General features: G+C 56.5%; 2 protein-coding genes across 2 annotated transcripts; one reads left to right on the top strand and one right to left on the bottom strand.

Annotated features, from left to right (window-relative positions):
- Window positions 1-1,442: 1,442 nt before the first annotated feature.
- Window positions 1,443-10,799, top strand: ZBTB7B (zinc finger and BTB domain containing 7B). The gene is given in 4 exon segments (XM_027531623.1): window positions 1,443-1,482; window positions 7,009-7,251; window positions 7,253-8,166; window positions 8,531-10,799. Coding segments are annotated over 3 exon segments (1,617 nt in total). The 5' UTR covers window positions 1,443-1,482; window positions 7,009-7,014; the 3' UTR covers window positions 8,997-10,799.
- DCST2 (DC-STAMP domain containing 2) lies at window positions 9,289-24,652 on the bottom strand. Its single transcript, XM_027531610.1, has 15 exons — window positions 24,385-24,652; window positions 24,046-24,216; window positions 23,666-23,767; window positions 23,230-23,427; window positions 22,606-22,671; window positions 21,927-22,140; window positions 21,593-21,750; window positions 20,695-20,859; window positions 19,432-19,599; window positions 19,201-19,301; window positions 18,138-18,268; window positions 14,559-14,686; window positions 14,116-14,209; window positions 13,870-14,010; window positions 9,289-11,003 (listed from the first exon to the last, which is right to left on the bottom strand). Exons 1-15 carry the CDS (start codon window positions 24,650-24,652, stop codon window positions 10,958-10,960), a joined length of 2,151 nt encoding a protein of 716 aa, XP_027387411.1. The 3' UTR covers window positions 9,289-10,957.
- Between the last annotated feature and the right edge of the window lie 218 nt (window positions 24,653-24,870).

The raw sequence follows: 24,870 nt of genomic DNA, 5'->3' as shown, positions 1-24,870 counted from the left end.
AGTGGAACCTTCGATAACTTCATCAAGCTGTCCGTAGCCCCCTTGGACTCTTTGTATAGGCCCTAACCCGTGTACTGCCTCTTGAGGAGATGGCTTGAGAACAGGGTCTCGGGCCTTATCTGTAGTACCTAGGGGCCTGGGCCCGCCTAGCTGGCACCAAGGCACAGGGGTGACCCTCCCCCACCCCAGGCCCACAGTTGGCATGGGTGCTGGGAGCCAGGGGGGTAGGAGGGAGAGGAGGGCAGGACTGCCAGCATCCTGGTGGGTAGGTGCCAACCGGGCCGGGAGCTGGTGAGGGGCAGCAGGCCAGCGGCATTGAGCCAGCAGCTGTTGGGGGGAAAGGGGAGGGGATATTTTAGGGGGCATTTCTGTGGTCCCCCCTCCCAGCCCAGCAGGACCTGGGATGGCCTAGTGGCTGGGGGACCTAGGGCCCGCCTCGTTACAGGAATAAGAGACCCCCAGAGTTGTTTAAGTGGAACTTTGTGGCCCACCCTCCTCTGGGCTCAGAGCCCTCCTGAGTTGCCCCTCAGGCCCAGGCGGGTCCCACCCAACCGGCCAGGGTGGCAGCAGCTTACGCAAGGGGTGGGGCTAGGCGCTTCCCAGCAGATGCCCCCTCCCGGCTCCTTCCTCTTTCGGTGCCCACAGCTCCCCCCATCTGTCCACCCCACCTCAGGCCAGCTCTATCCCCCTGATCCCCCTGGCCACTGGGGGCTGGCACAAGTGCTGCCCCCTGGCCTGGTTGGCAGGGGCTGGCACCCGGGCAAGGAACTGTGGTATGTGAGTGGGTTTGGGGTGAGGCATGGGGAGGGCGGGGTGCTGCCTTGCCCAGCCCCTGAGGGCCCCAGCCCAGTACGGGGTGGGGAGAATTCGGCCAGCTCCCAAGGGTGCTGAGGGCCCCACTGGGGGTCTGAAGTGCCTCCCTGTGGTCCCCTGTTAGTCCACATGCCCTGAGGGGCTGGGACCTGGGCACCTGTCACCCCTGGCACTGACTGTCCAGGCTTCCCCTCCTCCCTCTTCTGGCCACTGCCGCCTCCTGTCCCCTCCCCTCCCTTCTTCCTTCTCCTGGTCCCACCTCCAGCAGCCTCTCCCATTGCTCCTCCTCACCTCTGTCCTCCTGGACTGTCCCAGCTCCTACCTTTCCTACCGCTCACCTTTTTCCCCTTTTAGGACTGAGTCAGGACAGGCGGGGGTGGGTATAGCTGGAGGTTCGGGCACCACAGGCAGAGACTCTAGGCCCTCTCCCACGCTGCCAGGCCTCTGGTAACCCCTCCCTCCATCTGGGGGGAGGGGGGACAGCACCCAGAGGGTTAAGGCTGTAGGGGGGAGGGGCTGGGCCAAGTCGTGGGCGGCCCCTTTGAAGGAGGGAGCTGGAGCGGGGAACAGCCACCCTGCCTGCCCCCCAGCCAGGCCCTCCCCCACCCCTCCCAACCTGTTCCCCCCAGGGGCCAGGAGGAGTTGCCGGCAAGGCCCCTCAGCGTTCAGGTGAGTAGGCCCCGCTCTGGCTTGGGAGATCAGGCCCCAGGGGAGGCTCGGAGGCCTAGAATTGGCCAAGGGTCAGAGAGGGGCTGAAAAACAGGCTAGGAAGAGGGTGTCCAAATTTTCACAGGGGTGGTTTAGGGACCTGAGGGCCCGAGGGGCTGGAGTGTGGGGGAGCCTGTGTGTCCAAGGGACGTAGGAGGGCAGGAGAGCAGAAGAAGGGGCCTACGGGAGCCGAGGGGCTGCTGGGCCAGGACAGGAGGTTGGACAGGCTGGCAGGGAGCCGGGCTCCGGGGATTGGGCTGGGGTGTCCTCTGGGGCTGGGGGGCTCAGGTTTCTGCCGGCGGCTTGGCGGGTGTGGGGTTACCAGCCGGCTCGGTTACGCAGCCGGGGACGCTAGGCTGGGGGGGAGGGGGTGGGCACAGGGCAGACCCTGGCACCTTGTGGGTCTCCTCAGGTCCTAAGGGGATCTGGCGCTGCTCCGGCAGACCCCTGCTGGGAGCACTGATGGCCAGGGTCTGTCCAGGCGCATGGTTGCCTGGCCTTGGGTGGGCAGCCTCTGGGGAAACTCCAGCTGCTCCAGGGCTGGAAACTCTGACGGGCAGAGAGGCCTAGGCTGTCCCCCCACCCTACCCCACATCCGCTCTCACTGTACACCCCCCACCCATCTTCGCCGAATGTTCCCCCCGATTTTGATCCTGTGCTTCATCCAGAATGGGGTCGTGGGTGCCTAAATGCAACCATCTCATCGCAAGACCAGGCCTTGGAGGGCAGGCCCGGTTTCTTAATTTAATTCCTCTGCCCCTCTCCACCCGCATCCATCCATCGGCCTGGGGAGAAGAGAAGAGATGCTTGGAGTAGGGCGAAATGGAGGAAGTGGGAGAGGCCTGAGTGAAAGAACCAAAAGCCAAAAGAAAGGAGAGGTAGGGATGGTTCCTTGGAGACCTAGGGACTTAAGGACGCAGTAGAGAGAGAGGAAGCAGGAGGCTTGCAAGGGCTGAAGGGAGGAAAGCAAAGGATGAGTCGCGGAGAGGGGAGACAAGGGTCCGAGAAGGCAGGAAGGAGACAGGAAGAGGCCAAGGCAAGGGGCCAAGAGTGGAGAGGGGCTGAGGGCAGGGGTCCCCAAAGGAAAAGAGGGGAAGACTAGGGAAGGTGGAGTTGCCCCATTCCTTCCCCCGCCATCTTTTATCTTCCTCAGATTTCCCCTGATGCGATCTCAGAGGCTGTGGACTAGGGCAGGTGTCATGGAAAGAAAGTGTAGGGGAGCACTGAGGTCTCCCTCCTGTCAAGAGCTGAAGCACCAGGAATTGGAGATTTTGAGGGAGGAGAGGCTTAACCCCCACAGCACCGGGAAGCAACCAACTCCCCTTGCCTCCTTCCCCCTTCGTGGCTTGCGGTCTCTCTTCCCCGCCTCGGCCCCCAGGAAGTGTGAGTGCTGGGGGTGGTGAGGTTAGGAGGGGGAAGCGACATATGGGGGATGGGGAAGGCATGTACTAGCTTGGAGGGGCTGGGTGGGGAGCGAAAGGCTCCATGCATGTCTTGGGCATCCTGGGCCAAGGGCCTCTCCTTCGAAGCCCTTCCAGTCCTCCAGGGGATTCACCTCCACCTCTCACCCCGCCTTTCCAACTGGGCAGTCCAGATGGCTTCAGCCCCTGGGCCCCAGAGGCCCTAAGAAAGGGTGGAAGAAGCTGGGGAGCTAGGATTCCTGGGTCCCTGAGGACTTTGGACTGGCTGTCCTATTTCCCCACCCCCACCCTTGGTCCAGCCACAGGCCAAAGCCCTGGCTTCGTGCAAACTTCGCTCCAAAAAAACAGGAAGAGAACCTGAGGCTGGAGTTGGGGTGGGGGTTGGTGGGGAGAAAGGAGAAAGAAGTAAGGGGGAAGGGTGGCCAGCCAAGGTGGGAAGAGCGTCAGGCCTCTCCATCACCCTGGCAGGAGGCATCACAGCCTGGCCCTCATCCTCACCCCAAGCTGCTACACCTGGAGAAGCTGGCCAGGTCCCTCTCGGGCTCTCTGGCAGAGCCCGGAGGTGGGGGCCTTTGAGCCTAAGGAGGGGGGGCTCTGTGTGCCTGAGTCTCAGGCCCATATCTATTTTCTCCGCCGCTAATCCTGTTTCCGCCTGCTGCCCCCCACACTAAGCCTCACTCCCCTAATCCCCAGGGTGTGGGGAAGGGGGGCCAGCTTTACTCAGCTGCCCCATTCAGGGCCTCGTATCCCAGCTCTTCAGCTGGCTCAAGCCGGCAGTGTTGGCCCTGGTATTCCCCTAGCCCTTCACTGGACACTGCCTGAGGTCAGCACCTGGAAAGACTTTCAGCCTCCTTTTCCTTCCCGTGCCAGGGCCAGTGCCCTCTACCTTTTGGTTTCTTGGTGGTGGACACACCTTGGGAGGTGCCTTCGGGCACTGAGGGGTAGGTGATAGGGGCTCCCACCTTTGCCCCCTCCCATACTGTTCTATCCCCAAAGTCTTCCCCCCACCAAAGATGGGGCAAGCTTGACTCAGGGCCCAGTTTCAAGAGAGCTGCCCACCGGCTTGGCCGGTCTAGCCGGCCTGACAGTGAGGGGAGCCTGGGGGGGGTGACGGGAAAGGGGGGAGAGATGGGGCGGGGCCCCTAGTTCTTCCCCCTACCAGGCAAACAGACCTTGCCTGGCTCCCTGGCACAGCTGCCCCCCCACCAACCACCACACACACCCATGCCCACAAGGTCTTAGCAAGAGGGGGCATGCCAGGCTGGGTGGGGATGGGCTGTCCTCATGGGCGTCGGGGGGCTGGGCCCTCTGGGATACAGAGGTGGGAAGGGTGCCCAAGTTGGGGTGGGCACCCTGGCATCAGTGCCCCACCCTGGCAGAAAGAAGGGGGGAGTTCCTCCCCATCAATCCCTCCCAGATGATGGGGCCTGGAGTGCCCCCTTGGCCTGGTTGGCACCAGCCTAGCTCCAGGTGGCACCTAAGTCAGCATGGGTGCCAGAGCCCTGGGTAAGGGCTAGGGGAGTTTCCCAGAAGCTAGAGACCCATAGGAACACCTCCCCTTCCCAAATGGGTCCTCTGCCTCTCTCTCCCTTCATTGCTACCGCATGGCGGTGGGCTTTGGAGTTAGGCCCTACGGGTTAAACACCTACCCTTGCCCAAGCCCCTTGTGATCTGCATCGTGAACCAGCCTGAGCCTGTGACCTGACAGCAGGGTCAGCCAATCAGCAACCCCGCCACACCAAGTTGCCACGGAGATGGCCCTGGGGTGGGAGAAGGGAGGCGGGCTTAAGCAGCGGGAATGGGTGGGGTGTGGAGGGAAGAAGGGAGAGGGACAGGGTGAGCCACGTGCCTGTGGGTGCACAGCTCCGGGCCAATGGACAGCGAGGACAGCCCCACCCATCCCCCTCAGGAGGGACAGGATTCACTTGGGCTCGGGAGGGTGCCCACTGCTACTTGAGTGGCCACTGCTGCTGCCCACCTGGTTTTGTTTGTTCCTAAGTCCTGGGGCCATTTGCCACTTGTACTATTTGTAAAGTACAGGTAGGAAAACCCAAGGAAACTGGGAGTGCTCCCAGACTGCTTGGCCCCCAGGGAGAGAAGTGATTTGGGGACTTAAGGTGGGAAGGGGTGGGCTATCTGAGGGTGTCTGACTGTAGCTTATGAGCCAGCACATGGGTGCTGCTCACTCAAGGCTTCCACGCAGGCATCCGAATGCTATAGGGAAGACTGGGAGGCAGGCAGAGACGATGCAGTTCTTCGTGTCCTCAAAAGGAAACCTGTAGCCCTCGACTCCTCCGACCCCCTCAAAACCCTTCCCCATCAGTGGCCGAGACTGAGCGGTTGTTGGGAATGACAGAGAAGACACTGGCAAACTGTCAGTGAGACTTGCCCTACGGATCATCCGGGTCAGCCTTTAATTTTGCAGATGAGGAAACGGGAAAGAAAGTGACTGGTTCAAGGTCATGTAGCTAGTAGTAACCAGACTCCCCCTGGGTGATTTGACGGAGGGAGACAGACCTTTCTCCCAGCAGAGACCATCTGTCTAGTGGAGTCTGCCTCCGGGTGAGGCTTGGTTTCTCCCTCCCAAGGCCAAAACTTTTATTGAGCCCCTACTATGTGTTAGGCGTTGTGCCACCCACGGGCTCATTTAACCTTCACCACAGCCCTAGGAGTCAGGTGGAGTTATCCCATGTTATAGACAGAAAAGAAGGTTCAGAGATTAAACAACTTGTTTAAGGATCACAGAGCTAATCAGCCGCAGAGTGAGGATTCAAACTCAAGCCTGGATGACTCCAGAGCCCAGCTCTTTCCAGGCCTCAACTCTGTCTCCAGTTGCTCTAGACCACCAAATGTCAGGGTGGAAGGGCTGAGCCCCTGCAGCTTTCATCCCCACCGGCTCCTTGTGTACCATGAGGAGACAGAAGCATAGAGAGAAATGACTTGGCCAAGGTCATTCAGCAAGATAGTAGCAGAGCCAGGATTAGAAGCTGATCCCCTCACTTCCAGGCCAGACTCACTCTGCTAGCCGCCTCCCTTCACCAGCCTTGGGACTGCCGAAGTGCTGTGCCTTCTGTGGCTGTGTCTTGGAAAGGCTAGCACAGAGGGTGGAAGAAGGTCTTCCGGAGAAGGGGGCTCTCCTGCCTGGCCAGGAATGGAGAGGGAGAGCTGGCGGTGGCAGCCCGGTGGAGGAGGGGTAGGGCTGGAACTTGGCCTATTGGCAGGGGGGAGGGGCGGGGACGATGCTTATCGGTGCGGGGCAGGAAGCACCCGCGCCAGCGCCAGCGACACCCCAGCAAAGGGTGGCTGCTCCTTGGCCCCATGGGGGAGGGGAGGATGTGGGGGAAGGTATGCTGGGAGCTGTGTTTCCCTTTTGGCCTCTACAAGGGGGAGATCTAGAAGGGGAGATGAACTTTTAGTGGGTGGGGAAGAAAGTCGGGTCCTGGGGAGCCACCTCCCAGGTTTGCATAGTGTTTTATAGTACACCAAATGTTTTAGGGAGATAATGTGAGCTAAAGCACCTGACCTTGCCTTGAACAGACCTTGGCCCAATGTGAATCTGAACTCTCTCATTGGCCTCTGGGCTGAGAGGAGGTTCCATCACAGAGACTGTCACCCCACTTTTCAGATGCCTGAGGCTGGCTGCGAGAGGCACCCGGAGTCCTTCAGCCAGTTCTTCATGAAGCCTGAACCAAAACACAGGCATCCTTTCTCCCAGACCAGTGCTTCTTCCAAAGGGATGGGAACGGGGCAGGTGAAGCAGATGGGTCTCCAGGAAAGGCCAGAAAGGCAGAGCGCCCGCGCTCACTGAGGCAGAACGCTGCACAGTGGTTAGGACCAGGGCTCGGCCCGCCGCCTGGCTTTGAACCTGTTCCACACTTCACATAGAAAGTCACATCACAGGTTCCTGCCTGTGAAATGGATAATTGTTACTTTAGAAGGTCATGGAAGATGAAATGGGTGTAAAGTACTTGAAGGGCCTATGCTCATGGCCAGTGCTGGTATTTTGTCTCTGGGCGCCCTGGCAGGGCTGAGCGCTCCTAACCTCCCCTTCTCCTTCGCTCTGCAGGAGAAGATGGGGAGCCCTGAGGATGACCTGATCGGGATTCCATTCCCAGACCACAGCAGTGAGCTCCTGAGCTGCCTCAATGAGCAGCGCCAGCTGGGCCACCTCTGTGACCTCACCATCCGGACGCAGGGCCTGGAGTACCGCACCCACCGGGCTGTGCTGGCTGCCTGCAGCCACTACTTCAAGAAGCTCTTCACCGAGGGTGGTGGGGGTGCACTCTCGGGTGCTGGGGGCGGTGGGACAAGCTGCTGGGGGTGCAGGGGCCGGCGTGTGCGAGTTGGACTTCGTGGGGCCGGAGGCACTGGGTGCCCTGCTCGAGTTTGCCTACACAGCCACCCTGACCACCAGCAGCGCCAACATGCCGGCCGTACTGCAGGCTGCACGGCTACTGGAGATTCCCTGTGTCATTGCGGCCTGCATGGAGATTCTGCAGGGCAGTGGACTAGAGGCGCCCAGCCCGGACGAGGACGACTGTGAGCGCGCGCGCCAGTACCTGGAAGCCTTCGCCTGTACAGCCACCGCCTCAGCTTCGGGAGTCCCCAACGGTGACGACAGCCCTCCACAGGCACCCCTCCCACCGCCGCCGCCGCCGCCTCCTCGGCCTGTTGCCCGCCGCAGCCGAAAGCCCCGCAAAGCTTTCCTGCAGACCAAGGGGGCCCGGGCCAACCACCTGGTGCCCGAGGTGCCCACAGTGCCCACCCATCCCTTCACCTACGAGGAGGAGGAGGAGGCGGGCAGAGTGGGCAGCGGGCTGGGAGACAGCTACAGCCCTCCCACAGGGGCTGCCTCACCCCCCGAGGGGCCCCTGAGCTACGAGGCCTGCGAGGGTGAGGAAGAAGAGGAGGAGCTGGTGTACCCCCCGCCCTATGGGCTAGCACAGGGCGGCGGGCCCCCACTGTCCCCAGAGGAGCTGGGCTCAGACGAGGATGCCATCGATCCCGACCTGATGGCCTACCTCAGTTCCCTGCACCAGGACACCCTGCCTCCAGGCCTGGACAGCCAGGACAAGCTAGTGCGCAAACGCCGCTCTCAGATGCCCCAGGAGTGCCCAGTCTGCCACAAGATCATCCATGGGGCGGGCAAACTGCCACGCCACATGAGGACCCATACGGGTGAGAAGCCCTTCGCCTGTGAAGTCTGCGGCGTCCGTTTCACCCGGTGAGCACCATGGGGAGGAGGCCCAGCAGGGGCCATGTGGGGGGGCGGTGCGCAGGGGAGAAAGGGATTGTGAGACCCGGGGTGTGGAGGGAGAGGATCCTGGAGGGACTGTGGGGTGGTCCCCAGGCTGAGGCGAGAGACCAGGAGAAAGAAAGTCAAGGAAGGTGGATCTGGGACCTTAGAGATCTGACTGTGCTGGAGGCAGGTGGTTAACCTGGGGCTAAGTCAGCAAGGGTCTCCCGGAGCAGAAATAGGGAAAGGAGCGCTAGGGGACGGGAGTGGACGAGGCCAGGGAACCTGGCCCAGACGATCCAGGGATCCCCTCCTGACCGGCTCCCTTCCCCCGCACCCCTGCCTGTGCCAGGAATGACAAGCTGAAGATCCACATGCGGAAGCACACCGGAGAGCGCCCCTACTCGTGCTCGCACTGCCCAGCCCGCTTCCTGCACAGCTACGACCTCAAGAACCACATGCACCTGCACACAGGGGACCGGCCCTACGAGTGCCACCTGTGCCACAAGGCTTTCGCCAAGGAGGACCACCTGCAGCGCCACCTCAAGGGCCAGAACTGCCTGGAGGTGCGCACCCGGCGGCGCCGCAAGGACGATGCGCCCCCTCACTACCCCCCGCCCTCCGCCGCCACCTCGTCCCCTGCTGGCCTCGACCTCTCCAACGGTCACTTGGACACCTTCCGCCTGTCTCTGCCTCGATTCTGGGAGACGTCCGCCCCTACTGGGCCCCCAGACTCCACCCCAGGGCCCCCTGATGACGACGAGGAGGAGGGGGCACCCACCACACCTCAGGCTGAAGGTGCCATGGACACCTCTTAAAGAGGGACGAGTGGCCGAGCTGGAGCAGCACGGGGACCGGGACGGCCCATGCCAAGCAGTGGGCATGTATACAGCAGAGACGGCGCTGGGGGTTCAGGCACTGAGTCTCCCTGGCATCGGAAATAGGCTCCTTCCCTCAGAGCCCTCATTCCAGTTCCAAGCCGAGAAGGTTTTGGGGCAGAGTCTCCCCAGATTGGGGTGCTCTCCCAAGGAGTGATACATATGATATTATGTATATATTTACAGCTCCATTGTAAAGGTGGGGTCCCTGTCCCCAGCTGCTCCTGGGGAGTAGAAGCAATAATGTATTTCTGATTTGTGGGGTCCCTCTTCGGCTATGCGGGTTTCTAGGGGGTGGGGGGCTTGGGACCAAAGCCTTGCCCCGCCCCCATGCCCCTTGGGGTTTTGGCTGTGTAAGGGGGTGAAGGACTGCCCCTCCCTTTCGAGACCCCTCCTTCCTGGTTTCTGTTCCCTTTTCCTGGCAGTGAATTACGCAAAGGGGGGCGGCAAAGGATGGGTAAGTGGGGGAAAGCAAGGTAAAAGCTTGAAAGACGGGGACTGGGCCTGAAAGGAAGGAGCCATCCCAGTCCCCCTCCGCCCTTCTCCCAGCGCTGAGTCATGGGGTCCTGGAGAAGGGGGCGGGGTGGCCTGATTGGCTCGCCCGCCCCTGGGGGCAGCGGGAGGGCCCCGCCCAGCCAGGGGAGCCGCTGCCGGTTCTCCTCCCCTGCCCTCCCCTCCCGCGTCCCCGGGCAGGGAATGTCTTGTTCCCGCCGCTCCCTCCCCGGGGCCAGAGGGCAGGGCGGGCCGGGCGGTGTCCTACCCTCTTCTCCTCCCCACCTCCTCCCCGCCCAGGTGCGAGCGCCACCACCGCCGCTGCCGCCCCTGACTCACGCCGCCCCCGGGCTGGCGCGGTGCTGGGTGTGGGACCGGGTGAGGGGCTGGGGGGGAGCCTGGCGGAGAACGGGCCGGCCGGCGCCATCTGGCGGCTGTGCCCTGCGCGGGCGAGCGCCCCTGGCGGCCACTGCCAGGGAGCCGCCTTCTCCACCTCCACCACCCCAGCGGCTGAGCCGCGCCCCCTTGCCAAGGCCGGGGCGCCGAACTGCTCGCCCGCCCCCAGGGAAAGTGGGCTGCGGCCCTGTGGGAAAGGAGTCCTCCCCTCAGACCCTTGCCTGCCAGGGCTCCCTGTTGGGGTGGGGAGAATAATTCCCTCACTCTTCCCTTAGGATTGAATCCACCCCCGTTCTGTACATAGCCTTTTCTGTTGGTCTTGTTGAAATCTAGTTTCAGATTTTTAACTACCCAATTCTGCTGGGGGTGGGGGTATCTCCCCCCCTTCCTCGCTGGGTGCTGGACCCCGCTCGGGCCTGGGCTCTGCCTTGCACTATTTCCCCTCCCTGGCCTGGCGGCCCCCCCCTCCTTAAAAGGGGCAGGTTCAGGGGCCCGGTGCTCTCCCTCCCATGCACCCCCATGCCCATTTGCACAGCTGCCCAGGTACCCCCAATAGTGGGGGGGGTCACAGGGAGGGGGTAGCGGGACCAGTCCTTGTCTCTATTTAAAAAGTGATGATGTAATATATTGGGGTAGGGGGAGGCCGGGTTGCTCTGGGCCTCCTCTTTGCATTTCAGGTGATGAGGGGCCCAGCCCCGGGGAGTGAGGACAGTGTGGCCTCCCCCCCCCCTTGCGGCTTCTCCACTCAGTGCCTTAAGGGGGGAGGCGGTCCCCCCTCTCCTGTCCCCTCCCCTTCCCTTGCCCCCCACCTTGGGTGTAAGCGACAGGAAGAAATAATAATAATTTAAGATTCACGCTTGTGTCCACCTTTGGTTTCTTTATTTTGGAGGTTGGTGGGAGGGATGGGGAGGAGAGGGAAATGAGAGATGGGACTGCTTTGAGGGCAGAGGATTTCTGAGGTGGTCAGTGGGGCTGAGGGGGCTGCTGACAGATGGGGCCTCAGGTTGGAGTGGCTACCTGTGCCTTCTCTCCCGAAGCCCCTTCTCCTCATCCAGGTCACTAGTAAGGAGAGGAAGAGGGTGGCCCAGTCACCAGGATTCTGTTTTCACAGGTGACTTCCTGCCTCCTGCACCTGCCCTGTCTATTCAGATTTGGCTCCTGTTATCTTCCAGCCACTGCGGCTCTCACAGGCCCCTCCAAGGCAAGCCAGCGTGTGTCTGTAGATATCTTCTGACTTTAGGCTCAGAGATGAGTGGGCAATGATGTGCCCAAGGTCATGTGCTTTGCAAGGGCAGAACCAGTAGTGACCTCAGAAATAATACTCACTCAAGGCTGTAGTGTACCTCCCTGGCTGCCCAGCTTTTAACTTCATTGAGCCCTCTGGAACCGCTCAAAATAAAACTTTCCTTCCCCTTCAGCCTCTGAATTCATTACTAACTTCCGGTGCCCCATTCACACTGGAATGTGACCACTGGACAGTTTTCTCTTCAGTCCTCCCAAGTGGAGGTTACTTGTCTTTCTCAGACTTGGCCTGCCTGTGGCGTATTGCAAAGCCCCTGGCTGCAGTGGAAGCTACACTCCCGGGCTGTGCCTATCTCCCCAGGCCCTGCCGACATCCTGCCATACGCATCCAGGGTGCTGGTACCAGACTTGAGCCGCTCTTGTGGCCCAGCTGCTTTCTCGCTGGTGGGCACAGTCTTCCAACACAACATTCCAGACACTTCCAATCCTCAACCTCCTTGGCCATAATGACCTTCCTCTCTGCTCCTACTCGGACATCACCCTCAATCTTGGCTACTCTCTGGATTTAGCCCCTGGTTTCTTCCTGGGCCTGGCCCATTGTCTGCATCCTTCCTGGCCTCTGCTTTAACACTCCAGCAACACATGGACCTTGGGCTGCCCACTGGGGTCTCAACCCCTTTCTCTTCCCCAGTCATCTTAGATACTCTGACTAAAACACCCCAATTCTCACCCCGTCATCTCCTGACCTGCCCAGAAAAAGCCTTTAACCCTGGAAGCCCATTCATGGCTACCACATTTGCTGGGGAAAACCACGTAACCTAGCATGCTGGAGTCTCATTACACGTGATGATTTTCAACTTCATCTGAGCCTTTAACGCTCCCTGGAAATCTCTTAACCTCCCCAGTTGGCTCCTTTGCACACTCCCCAAGGCAGGCATTTCAACCTCCACCACCCACTCCTTGAAACCTTTATTCCACTCCCAACCCCATTCTTTACTGTTTCAGCAGGTGTGCATGCCTCCTATCCCTACCCCCAGTCCCCACCCCCACCCCCTCACCCTGAGAAAAGCAAGGCCACCAGACTGGAGCAGGCTCAGCTCTGCTGGGAGGAACATGCCCTCTCCCCTCCTGCCTCGGGCGAGCCCGGTCCTATTTGAGGCCACCCTGTTCACCTGGCCCTAGATCCCATCTCTCCGGCATCTCTCACTCTTCAACACTTTTTTCATCTCTGAAATCCTCAAATCTCCCCATACTTGGGTAAAGAACAAGCTTTTTCTTGGATAAAGAAAAGTCTTTTAGGTTCCCTTCAAGCTACTCTCTTGTTCTATGAAGCTAACTCTCCCCTCTTTACCATCAAGCTTTCTTTTTTGAACTATAGCAGTTATATTAAAAAAAAAAAAAAAAGAATTCCCAAACTTCTTGCAACAGTGACACAGAGCCAAGTACCCTGTTTCTGAGTCTTCTCTACTAGTCACCCACCTCAACCCACGAGGACTGGTTTTGGCCTTCCCCACACCATGAGAAATAGTCCCACAAGCCACTCCAAGGATCTCTCGACCACCAAATTCAATGGCCAGTCTTTAGGCTTCATCCTACTTGATCATCTCACAGCATTGGATCTGCTTGGCTCTCTGTTCTTGAGTCTCTCCCCTCCTTGGTTTGTGATAGAGCCCCTCAGGGTCCTGTCCCTGCCCCCTCCTCTGCTGCCCTGCCCTCCACCAGGGTGATCCAGCTCATCTCTCTCAGTCTCCAAGTCAACAACCCCCCAAAAGATACCTCTGGCCCAGAGCCCTGCCCTTTTCTAACTGTCCCCTGGGCATTCCCAGTGGATTCCCTACAGATACCAGAAAGGTCTAGAACTGGGCCATTGTTTCTGCAGAACCTGTTTCTCCTCTTGCCCTAACACTACCCAGTTCCAAACACAAGCTCCCTGTCATTCTCAGCACCTCAATCCTGAGGCCATCACCAACTTTTCCTGAGCTAAGACAGCCTCCTCTCTGGTCTCCCTGCTCCCACCCTGCCTCCACTCTGCCTTCTTAGCTTATTGTCCCCAAAGACAAATACAAATACATCACTTTCTGACTGAGGACCTTCAGATGGTAAACTGAGGCCCTCTCTCACCTCTCCCTGCCTTGATGGCCAACCTCATCTCCCAGTATGCTCTGCTGTCTCCACCCAGCCACAAATACACCTCTCCCTGACCCTCCCCCCACCTCTAAGTGTGCCATATTCTCCAGACTCACACAAGCCTCCCCCTGGAATGTTCTCTTGCACTCCTCAGCCTAACAAACCCTCTGGCTTCCAGGCTTCATCCTACTTGATAATCTCACAGCATTTGATATACTTGGCTCTCTGTGAGTGAAAATCAAGCCCACCAATTTTTTTGACTTCTTTCGTGAAGCCTCCATCCCAAACTGGGTGTTCAGTCCTCTGTGCTTCCCAGAGCCTGGTTCACTCCTCATTTGGGGCGCTGTCTACATTGTCCCTTATCTACTTGATGTCACTCTCCCCCACTCACCCCGGAGCAGGGGTGCTGACACAGCAGGCATGGGGCAAACCTCCCCCCACCACCCCTTTTATATCTCCAGCTCTAGCAGAGCGCCAGGCACCCAAGAAACCCTTGATAAATGTGACTGAACGTGCTTAGGCCTCCCAGCCCCCACTCCTGAAGTTTTCCGCTCACCTGGATTCCGACATGGAATCCCATGAGAGGGTCCTGCCCAGCGCTTCCTGGAGCTGCTGCCGCAGTAGCGCCTCCTGCTCAGGACCCTTTCGGTGGGCGGCAGCCAGCCATAGGCGGGGGCCCTCCTCGTCACTGGAGTCCCTGGAGAAGCCTCCCATCTCAGTAGCCTACAGTGGTCCTGCAGGAGGAGTGGCCACTCCCACTGCTCCCACAGTCTCCAGCCACCCCATGTCGCCTGAGACTCACAGCTCTAGATCCAGCTCCTCCTGGTAGGAGAGGGGAGATGCACACACGGAGCAGGTGTTGCCCAGGAGACGGAAGCAGGTGAGACAGAAGAGACCTGGAGGAGGCCAGGAGGGAAGGAATTGAACTTGTTCCCCTACCCCAACCCCAGCACTGTGCTCCCGAGCTTTCAGCCCTTGCCTCCCCAACTCCACCCAAGGGGGAGACCATTCATCAAACCATGCACTCTGGGGAAGTGCTGCAATACCACTTGCATAGGAATTCTACTTGCACTGGAGGATTAAGGCACACAGAGAAAATGAGCTACCTGAGGGTTCTGTGTAAATGAGGACATGCGTCATAAGGAAGGGAGGGGTACAAAAGGTGAGGTACAGAAGTTATAAAAGCTGACTGTCACATACAAATGCTGAGAGCCCCAGCAGAGGCATCCTCCCCGGAACTCTCACCTCTGCAGCCTGGGGTACCGCAGGCCACCGAATTCTCTGTGTCTCCCTCGTCCTGTGGCTGCCCGCAGCCCAGGCAGTAGGTCTGATGCTGGCTGAAGTAGCTGATAAATGGAACCAGGCAGGAACACCTGAGGAGAAGGGTCCCAGACACTAAGCAGGTCAGCTCAATATATCTGGGCAAAAATATAATTCAAAAAGATACATGCACCCCTATGCTCACAGCAGCACTATATGCAACAGCCAAGACGTGGAAGGAACCTAAACATCCATGGACAGATGAACGGATAAAGATGTGGCGCATGTGTACTGTGGAGTACTACTCAGCCAGGAAAAGGACGAAATAATGCCACTTGCAGCAACATGGATGGACCTGAAGATTCTCATACCAAATTCTCACACCAGAAAGATAAATACTATATGATAACGCTTATTTGTGGAATCTAAAATATGACACAGATGAACTTTAATGAAACAGACTCACAGACATGGAGAAAGAGACTCACAGACATGGGGAAACAGACTCACAGACATGGAGGAACAGACTCAAAGACATGGGGAAACAGACTCACAGACATGGAGGAACAGACTCACAGACATGGGGAAACAGACTCACAGACATGGAGAACAGACTTGTGGTTGCAAGGGGAGGGGGAAAGGCAGAGATGGAGTGGGAATTTTGGGTTTGCAGATGCAAACTAGTATATATAGAATGGTAAATAACAAAGCCCTAATGTATAACACAGGGAACCTTATTCTATATTCTGTGATAAACCATAACAAAAAAGAATTTTTTTAAGAAAGAGTGTATATGTGTGGATGGCTAAATCACTTTGCTATATAATACAGCAGAAATTAACACATAATTGTAAATCAACTATATTACACTTTTTAAATTAATTTTTTAAAAAGCAGGCCAGCCCAGCCGGCCTAACTAACCCTCATCCTCTCCAGTTCAGTTCAGTTCAGTCACTCAGTTGTGTCCGACTCTTTGCGACACGACTCTTTGCAACACATGAATCGCAGCAGGCCAGGCCTCCCTGTCCATCACCAACTCCCGGAGTTCACTTAGACTCACGTCCATCGAGTGGGTGATGCCATCCAGCCATCTCATCCTCTGTCGTCCCCTTCTCCTCCTGCCCTCAATCCCTCCCAGCATCAGTCTTTTCCAATGAGTCAACTCTTCGCATGAGGTGGCCAAAGTACTGGAGTTTCAGCTTTAGCATCATTCCTTCCAAAGAAATCCCAGGGCTAATCTCCTTCAGAATGGACTGGTTGGATCTCCTTGCAGTCCAAGGGACTCTCAAGAGTCTTCTCCAACACCACAGTTCAAAACCATCAATTCTTCGGCACTCAGCCTTCTTCACAGTCCAACTCTCACATCCATACATGACCACTGGAAAAACCAAAGCCTTGACTAGACAAACCTTTGTTGGCAAAGTAATGTCTCTGCTTTTGAATATGCTATCTAGGTTGGTCGTAACTTTCCTTCCAAGGAGTAAGCGTTTTTTAATTTCATGGCTGCAGTCACCATCTGCAGTGGTTTTGGAGCCCCCAAAAATAAAGTCTGACACTGTTTCCACTGTTTCCCCATCTATTTCCCATGAAGTGATGAGACTGGATGCCATGATCTTCGTTTTCTGAATGTTGAGCTTTAAGCCAACTTTTTCACTCTCCACTTTCACTTTTATCAAGAGGCTTTTGAGTTCCTCTTCACTTTCTGCCATAAGGGTGGTGTCATCTGCATATCTGAGGTTACTGATATTTCTCCTGGCAATCTTGATTCCAGCTTGTGCTTCTTCCAGTCCAGCGTTTCTCATGATGTACTCTGCATATAAGTTAAATAAACAGGGTGACAATATACAGCCTTGACGAACTCCTTTTCCTATTTGAAACCAGTCTGTTGTTCCATGTCCAGTTCTAACTGTTGCTTCCTGACCTGCATACAAATTTCTCAAGAGGCAGGTCAGGTGGTCTGGTATTCCCATCTCTTTCAGAATTTTCCACAGTTGATTGTGATCCACACAATCAAAGGCTTTGGCATAGTCAATAAAGCAGAAATAGATGTTTTTCTGGAACTCTCTTGCTTTTTCCATGATCCAGCAGATGTTGGCAATTTGATCTCTGGTTCTTCTGCCTTTTCTAAAACCAGCTTGAACATCAGGAAGTTCACGGTTCACATATTGCTGAAGCCTGGCTTGGAGAATTTTGAGCATTACTTTACTAGCATGTGAGATGAGTGCAATTGTGCGGTAGTTTGAGCATTCTTTGGCATTGCTTTTCCTTGGAATTGGAATGAAAACTGACCTTTTCCAGTCCTGTGGCCACTGCTGAGTTTTCCAAATTTGCTGGCATATTGAGTGCAGCACTTTCACAGCATCATCTTTCAGGATTTGAAAGAGCTCAACTGGAATTCCATCACCTCCACTAGCTTTGTTCGTAGTGATGCTTTCTAAGGCCCACTTGACTTCACATTCCAGGATGTCTGGCTCTAGGTCAGTGATCACACCATCGTGATTATCTGGGTTGTGAAGATCTTTTTTGTACAGTTCTTCTGTGTATTCTTGCCATCTCTTCTTAATGTCTTCTGCTTCTGTTAGGTCCATACCATTTCTGTCCTTTATCGAGCCCATCTTTGCATGAAATGTTCCCTTGGTATCTCTAATTTTATTGAAGAGATCTCTAGTCTTTCCCATTCTGTTGTTTCCCTCAATTTTTTTGCATTGATCGCTGAAGAAGGCTTTCTTATCTCTTCTTGCTATTCTTTGGAACTCTGCATTCAGATGCTTATATCTTTCCTTTTCTCCTTTGCTTTTCACTTCTCTTCTTTTCACAGCTATTTGTAAGGCCTCCCCAGACAGCCATTTTGCTTTTTTGCATTTCTTTTCCATGGGGATGGTCTTGATCCCTGTCTCCTGTACAGTGTCACGAACCTCATTCCATAGTTCATCAGGCACTCTATCTATCAGATCTAGTCCCTTAAATCTATTTCTCACTTCCACTGTATAATCATAAGGGATTTGATTTAGGTCATACCTGAATGGTCTAGTGGTTTTCCCTACTTTCTTCAATTTAAGTCTGAATTTGGCAGTAAGGAGTTCATGGTCTGAGCCACAGTCAGCTCCTGGTCTTGTTTTTGCTGGCTGTATAGAGCTTCTCCATCTTTGGCTGCAAAGAATATCATCAATCTGATTTTGGTGTTGACCATCTGGTGATGTCCATGTATAGAGTCTTCTCTTGTGTTGTTGGAAGAGGGTGTTTGTTATGACCAGTGCATTTTCTTGGCAAAACTCTATTAGTCTTTGCCCTGCTTCATTCCGTATCACCCTCCAAATCAAAGGTAGGTCTCCCTACAGTCTAACCTCCATCCCTCCAACTATAGCAAGAACCTCCCTTCTTCCTGTCCTCCTCCTCCTTTGACTCCCCACCCCTACAGAGTCTCATCCCCCATCCATTCATGAATGAGCACCCTCTTCAACCAAATCTCTGGACACCTAGGAAGGACAGTGATCCGTTCTGACCTCTGGTTCTTTTTCTACTCCCTCTCACTCCACTTCTTATAAGGAAAGACAGTGGGCTTACCGTCCGGCCAGCACTAGGAGGATGCTCATGTGGCTGTGGTCAGCTGCCCGTCTCCTCACTGATCGGTGCAGGGCAGCCAGCAGCTTGGTTCGGCGGCTCAGAAGTACATTGTAGAGGTAGGAGATCCTCTCCTGGTGGAGGGGAAGTCAAGGATGGGGTCCCTTTGATCCTGTCTGCCTGGAATGCCCTCTGCACTCACCCCACCCCTTACCTTTACCTTCTCTCCATTTCCTATGACTCCTTGTAGGCTTGGCTCAATGCCCCTTCCTGGGGGAAGACTTCAGGGCTTCCCTAGGTGGACGCACCCATCCCCTCCTCTGGGTTTCCATAGCAGTTTATTTATCCCTTAATAAAAACACTTTTTTCTTTCTCTTTTTTTTTTTGGCTGTGCTCCAAGGTTTGTGGGGTCTTAATTCTCCAACCAGGGATTGCACCCTCACCCTGTCACCCCCTGCAGTGGGAGCTCGGAGTCCTAATCACTGGATGGCCAGGGAATTTCCTAAAAATACTTTTTCCATTGTAACTGTTTTGTTAAAACCTGCCCCGAGACTGTGTCTGGTTCATCTCTGCATCCCTGAAGCCGCCGGCATGGTGACCGGCATGGTGACCAGCATACAGTAGGTGCTCAATGAGTCATGAGTAAGTAAACAAATGGCAGGTTTTCATTCCCACCTCAACACCAGCATGGCTCCTGTCCCCCAGGGTTTTTATTTGTTTTGTTGTTAATTTGTGATTTGGCTGCACCAGATCCTTAGTTTTGGCATGTGGGGTCTAGTTCCCTGACCAGGAATCAAACCTGGGCCTCCTGAGTTGGGAACATGGAGTCTGAGCCACTGGACCACCAGGGAAGTCCCCTTCCCCAGGGTTTTAACTAATCTTTGGAAGCAAGCTTTATCTCAAGAGGCACCATTTCTCCCTTCTGTGGTCCAGGTCATTTGCTTTGGGGTTCAACCAGAGGGAGAGAGCTGGGCTGCAGAAGGCTTCTGAACTCCCCCAAACCAAGACAGCCAGCCAGGAGCTTAGCCCCCTTGAGGGGGAGCAGGAGCTGGCCTTGGCCCCTCACCTGCTCCCGAGATGGGTAGTAGGAGGCACAGATGAGCCGCCGCAGCCGACTGACATGGTTGCCGAACAAAGTGACAAAGAAGCAAAGGCCATACATGACGCCTGGGGGCACAGCAGACCCAGTAAGCTGCCGCTGGGGGGCACCAGGTGCCAGCCACACTCACCCTCAGCGGGCTGTGCCCCTCATGCCCTGAACTGTCTGTCCCCCCAGCGCCCTCGGAGGTGTGGATACCGATGATTATGTAACCAGTGGAGTTGGGCTCTGAGGGATGCAGCTGGCAGCGTCGGGACAGGACGGTGATGTTGCCTTGCTGGAGGACATCGAATGCCGATACTAGGTCGCGGTAAATCTTCCCCGTGGAGCCAGTGCCTTCCACAGTTATGGACATGAACACAGGGCCTGGGCAGCGAGACCCTGTGTGAGGGATGTTCTTCGAAGCTGCCCACTCCACCATGCACAAAAGACCACATCTTCTGGAGGGTGGCAGGTGGATGGTGCAAAGCATAGAGATGGCCCCCAGGCCCCACCAGAAGCCCCCCAGGGACCCCCAGGCACCCCCAGGCTCCCCTCATGGTGCTCCAGGCCCCGGCATCAGCTCTTGGAAACTAGGCCTGGCTCCGTGGTCCAGAACTGACCGGCACTGGTACCTACGTGGTCTGCCTTCTCAGGCCACCAGATCTGAAATGACCTTGATAGCCTATGGGTCCATGCCCAGACTCCATGACCACCCAGAAACGTTTATTTTAAAGCATTTGTTGGGAGAGGGAGGGTTTGGGAGTGTGGGATTGGCAGATGCAAGCTGTTATATATAAGATGGATAAATAAGGTCCTACTGTGTGGCACAGGGAGCTGTAGTCAGTATCCTGTGATAAATCATAATAGAAAAGAATATGAAAAGGAATAGATATATATTTACATATAACTGAATCTCTTTGATGTACAGCAGAAATTAAAACATTGTAAGTCAACTGTATTTCAATCAAATTTTTAAAATTTTTTCAAAAGTAAAGCATTTGTTAAGCACTGACTGTGTATCGATCGTTTCGAGTTTTTGGTTTTTTTTTACTTTTTCTGTTGGGCCTCTGGTATAAAGGATTAGATTAACTCTGTTCTCTGGTTTATGGCATGCTGTCAATCCAAGGTCCACCAGGCACTCACACATGTGGTCTCATCTATGTAGAGCCACCCAGAGAAGCTGCTTCCATTACTGTCCCATGGTTCAGATGAGGCAACTGAAGGTCCGGGAGGTTGAGCAAACTGCTCAAGGTCACCATCTGGTAAAGGACACTGCTGAGATTTAACCCCAGGCCAGTCTGACTTTAGAGCTTATGTTTTCCTCTACTGTGTTATGGTGTAATCTTGAACTGGGCACAGGGGTTACCAGAGGATGGGGTTGGAGGACGGGCAATGTCATCGGCTGGTAAGTAGCAGCAACAGGGGGACATTCAGGCCATCCCCCAGGACTAAGGAAGCTAGGGAAATTCGGGCACTCACTTCGGGCCACAACCTCCCCCTGCAGGTGGTACCGAGCCAGGTCCAGGACCCAGAAGACGGCATAGTCCAGGAAGACCAGGAACAGCACGAGGAGGAGGTGCCGGGCAAGGTGGAAGATTGCCAGGATGCAAAAAATCTGCTCCCACCGGGACAAGAAGATGGAGCCTGCATGAGGGAGGGCTGGTCGGGAGGGCTGGTCAGGAGGACTGTCCGCAATTCTCCTTCCCACCAGACCCTAGCTCCTAGAGAGACCTCCCTCCTGGAGGCAGCTCCTGCCCCTCATCAGACTGGGTCATGTCTGCTCACCTGGAAGATGCGGAAGCTGTGAGGACCCCTGTGCAAGAGTGGGAAGGAAGCACCCTTCCTGGGCAGGGCCTCTGTGGCTCGAGATACACACCTAGTATCTCCACCTTGACCTGGTGGCCAGTTTTCAGTCTCCAGGAATCCCCACTTCTAAGGCATCCCTGATACCCTTATGTGGTTCCCCGCCCCCCACTTCAGAGACAGCACTGCTCCCCACCTCCTGCTGGCTGCTTCACCTCCATATCAGCACGCATGCACATTCTTGCTCACCACCTCCAAAAGCCTCCCCAGCTTCACTTCCCTTGCTCCACATCCACTCTCCACCTATCCTTCCCTCTGTCTTGACATCCGGGGTGCTACCAGAAGCATTACCTGCCCCTCTTCTCTTTGTTTGCATGCTCTGAGACATCCCCCCCTTTTAGGCTGAGGCTTCCCAAGGATAGGGTTGTGTCTCCCCCACCTCCCAAGCCTGAAATTTTCTTTTTCTCTGTCGTCCCCCATCTCTGGCCCTGCCCTGAGCCAGGCCTGTGCCCAGCACTTCTGGGCAGAGCAGTGGGGTTGGAGGGACCCTATCTCCGGTCCTCAGGGCCCTTGCCTGGCTGGATGTAGTGTCTGGCCTCGTGGGCGGTGAGCGGCAGCACCGTGGGCAGTCCTGCCCTGGAGCGGACAGCCTCCATGCGCAGGAATCGGCTGGTGATGTAGACGTTGTTGAAACTGTCCCAGTTCAGGTAACCGTACCGGTAATACAGGGCTCTGGTGGGACACACGTGAGGCCCCTCAGCAGCCCCAACCAGACATCCCAGGCCACCACCCTCCCAACTCTCACCCCTGCCCACGAGCTCCAGCCTCCCAGGATGCCATGGGGACAAGCTGGCCCCCAACAGCCCTCTCTCCCACCCCTGCATTGGCGGGGCCCTCCAGCGCCTCACTGGAGGTAAAGAAGCAGGAGCAGCAGAGGTGTGGTGTAGCCCATCAGAGCCAAGGCCTCTCGGACGCGGTACAGCTTCATGCTGACGGCTTCCTGGAGGTCCAGAGCTACCTGGGACAGGCTCCGAGAGGCGTTGAGATCCACAGAGAAGTAATGGGTGGCTGTCATGTTGAACTCAAACTCTTGACGCACTCGGTTAATCAAATTCCTCACAGCTGAGGCCCCGTGTCCAGGGGAGATGTGAGCAAGGAGAGTTACAAGGGGGCAGGGCTGCACCCTGGAGGGGCCTGGCCAGCCCAGGGGTCCCATGGCTCCCAGGTCAGCTACAAACCCCCAGTGTGCGGACCTACAGTGGACTGAGGAGGGGACAGAGCCTCCACAGTCTATGCCATGGCCGATGCACGCTTAGCACCAGGCTTCTGCCTTCACAAGGAACAGGGGGCCCTGCTTCTCTCCCCAGCTCCTGCTCTCAAGTCAGGCTTTAATGAAGCACCCTCTCTTCACTGGGCCCCAATTTCCTAATCTGTACAACGTGGACATTGGCCTGGGTAACCTCTGGAGGTCTTTTCCTGAATTCTCATCTGTGGACTGGGAGCACTCCTGGGTTGGCACATGCTGATATGAGGGAGGGAGGCCTCCGGGGAGCACCGCATGAGTAGGGCTAGGCGGGGATCACTCACGGGTACTCATGGTCTCTCGCAGGAAGGTCTGGATATAGCCAGGGATGATGCAGAACACCTGGACCACTGAGAGCCAAGACTGAGTGTCAGCAGGGGCAAGGAGACGTAGCCTGTCTCTCCAATCTCCAGAGACCTTGCTCTCACAGGGCCTCCCAAATTTTCACTGTTCCTGCTGGCCTCCACATCAGCTCAAAACCTGTTGGCTTCTCCCTACTACCCCACCCTCCACACTGGTTTTCCCCCTACCTGCTCCCTAATCCTGCATGGCACCCAACATCCTTGTTGGCCCCATATTTATTGCCCCTCATTAGTCCCCTGGAAGGGGGCTTCCCAGGTGGCTCAGTGGTAAAGAATTTGCCTGCCAAAGCAGGAGATGTGGATTTGATCCCTGGATCAGGAAGATCCCCTGGAGGAGGAAATGGCAACCCACTCCAGTATTCTTGCCTGGGAAATCCCATGGACCGAGGAGCCTGGTGGGCTACAGTCCATGGAGTCGCAAAGAATCAGACACGACTAAGCACATACACGCTACGACTACACTACTGCTCACCTGGGCCCGCTCACCCAGCTGACCCCTACATTTGCCGGGCCCCCATTCCCACCAGTAAGTCCACATTCTCTCACCACTGGCAAGTCCACAGAGCATCAGCTTGAAGGGCATGAGCACGAAGCACAGGTGGTAGGCTTGTGGTATGACCTTCATGCAGCTGTCCTTGGCGTCATCAAAGACCCGAGCACACTTCAAGTAGGGGTTGCCCAGCTCCGAGTTGCACACATCGCCGATGTGCAGGAGCCAATACCACACGTTCCGCAGGGCCCTGGCTGGGAACGGCTACGGGGCTGGTACCCAGGAGTCCTGCAGCATCTTCTCAGGGGGGTTGGGGGGAACACCAGGGCAGCACCCGGGGCCGGAAAGGCCTGTGGTCAGGGGCCGGGCTGTGCTTTATCCAGTGGGGTCTAGTTAGCACTCTGGCAGGGCCCAAGAAGTCCTGGACAGGGGTGAGGGTAAGGAGACTGGGTAAATCCTGGCCCCCCAAAACAGACATGCTAACGTGCTGACCTACGTGCTTCACGCCATCCATGATTGACCGGAAGAACTTTCGGACCCGGTCAGCCACCTGCTTGGCTCTCTGGGCAATGGCTTTAATCTTGTTCAGAGCACCTGAGAGGCAGGGGCAGGGGTCCGGTTGGGTCTCCTCCTCTAGAGGCTGGTTCTAACCATTACCCTGGAGTAGGGAGTGGAGCAGGGGAGCTGTCCAGATGCTGGGGTCTGGGAGATAATCCATCTGGCAGTGGAGTGGGCCAGAGAGCGAGGGTCAGGGGGTCCTGCTGGATGCTTTGAAGTTAAGGCCCAGGACCAACAGAGAGGAATGGAGCCAGAGGACTGTGAACGCGCAGGCGGAGGGGAGTGCAGGGGCCCGTGGAGGTGGGTGGCCTTACTGACGAGGGGCTGCTTGGCCCTCTCCAGCACTTTGGCGGTCTGGTTCAGGGCCAGTTCTGCCCCACAGGCCACAGCCTCACTGGCCTGGGTGAAGTTGCGCAGGGTGTTGGCACAAGGCCCTTGCAACACCAACCCAAAGGCAGCCACCAACAGCAGTGTCCGGCCCTGCTCTGGGGAGAGAGCACCGTGGGAACCAAGCCAGCAGCCTTGCCCATGGCAGCATGTACAAGCGCTGTACAGAAGGCAGCAGGGCTTCCCTCAACCTCCCTCTCCCGCAAGATCCCTCCTGCCCCAGCCCCTCCACTGGGCCCACCCCCTGCACTGGGCGCCAAACTCACTGGAGAAGGCCTGGGGCAGCAGCAAAAGGACAGTGACCCGGACCTGGCGGGAGAATCCCATGCCCAGACTAAGGAAGGCGGCCAAAGTGAAGGTGCCCACCAGGCAGCCCCAGGGGCTATGCCCTTCCACCAGCAGCTCCAGCAGCCCGTAGGCTGTGGCCAGGGACAAGCCCAGGATAAAGCCCCCCGTGCTGCGGACCACAGCCCGCGCCACGCTCGGCTCCTCTGCCTCCAAGGGCTGCACAGCATCCTTCGTGACCTTGGACATGGCTGAGGAGACTAAATGTTTGCCTGTCTCCAGGTGAGGCCCACCAGGTTCTGTGGCTCTTTAAAGGCCCTAGAATTTCTCACCATATTCTAAGGTTCCGGAGGGCTTTTACCGTGTATGTCTTAGAATTCTTTATCTAGTTGCAAAGGGATAGGTAAGGTCTCTAATCTCCACATTTCACAGCTGAGGAATTAAAAGACACAGCCCTCAGACAAGCT

The sequence above is a fragment of the Bos indicus x Bos taurus genome, chromosome 3 (genome assembly GCF_003369695.1).
Source record: "Bos indicus x Bos taurus breed Angus x Brahman F1 hybrid chromosome 3, Bos_hybrid_MaternalHap_v2.0, whole genome shotgun sequence".
In the NCBI taxonomy this organism is placed as follows: domain Eukaryota; kingdom Metazoa; phylum Chordata; class Mammalia; order Artiodactyla; family Bovidae; genus Bos; species Bos indicus x Bos taurus.
The sequence above is the reverse complement of the archived record's forward strand: the minus strand, read 5'-3'. Positions and strand labels throughout refer to the sequence as shown.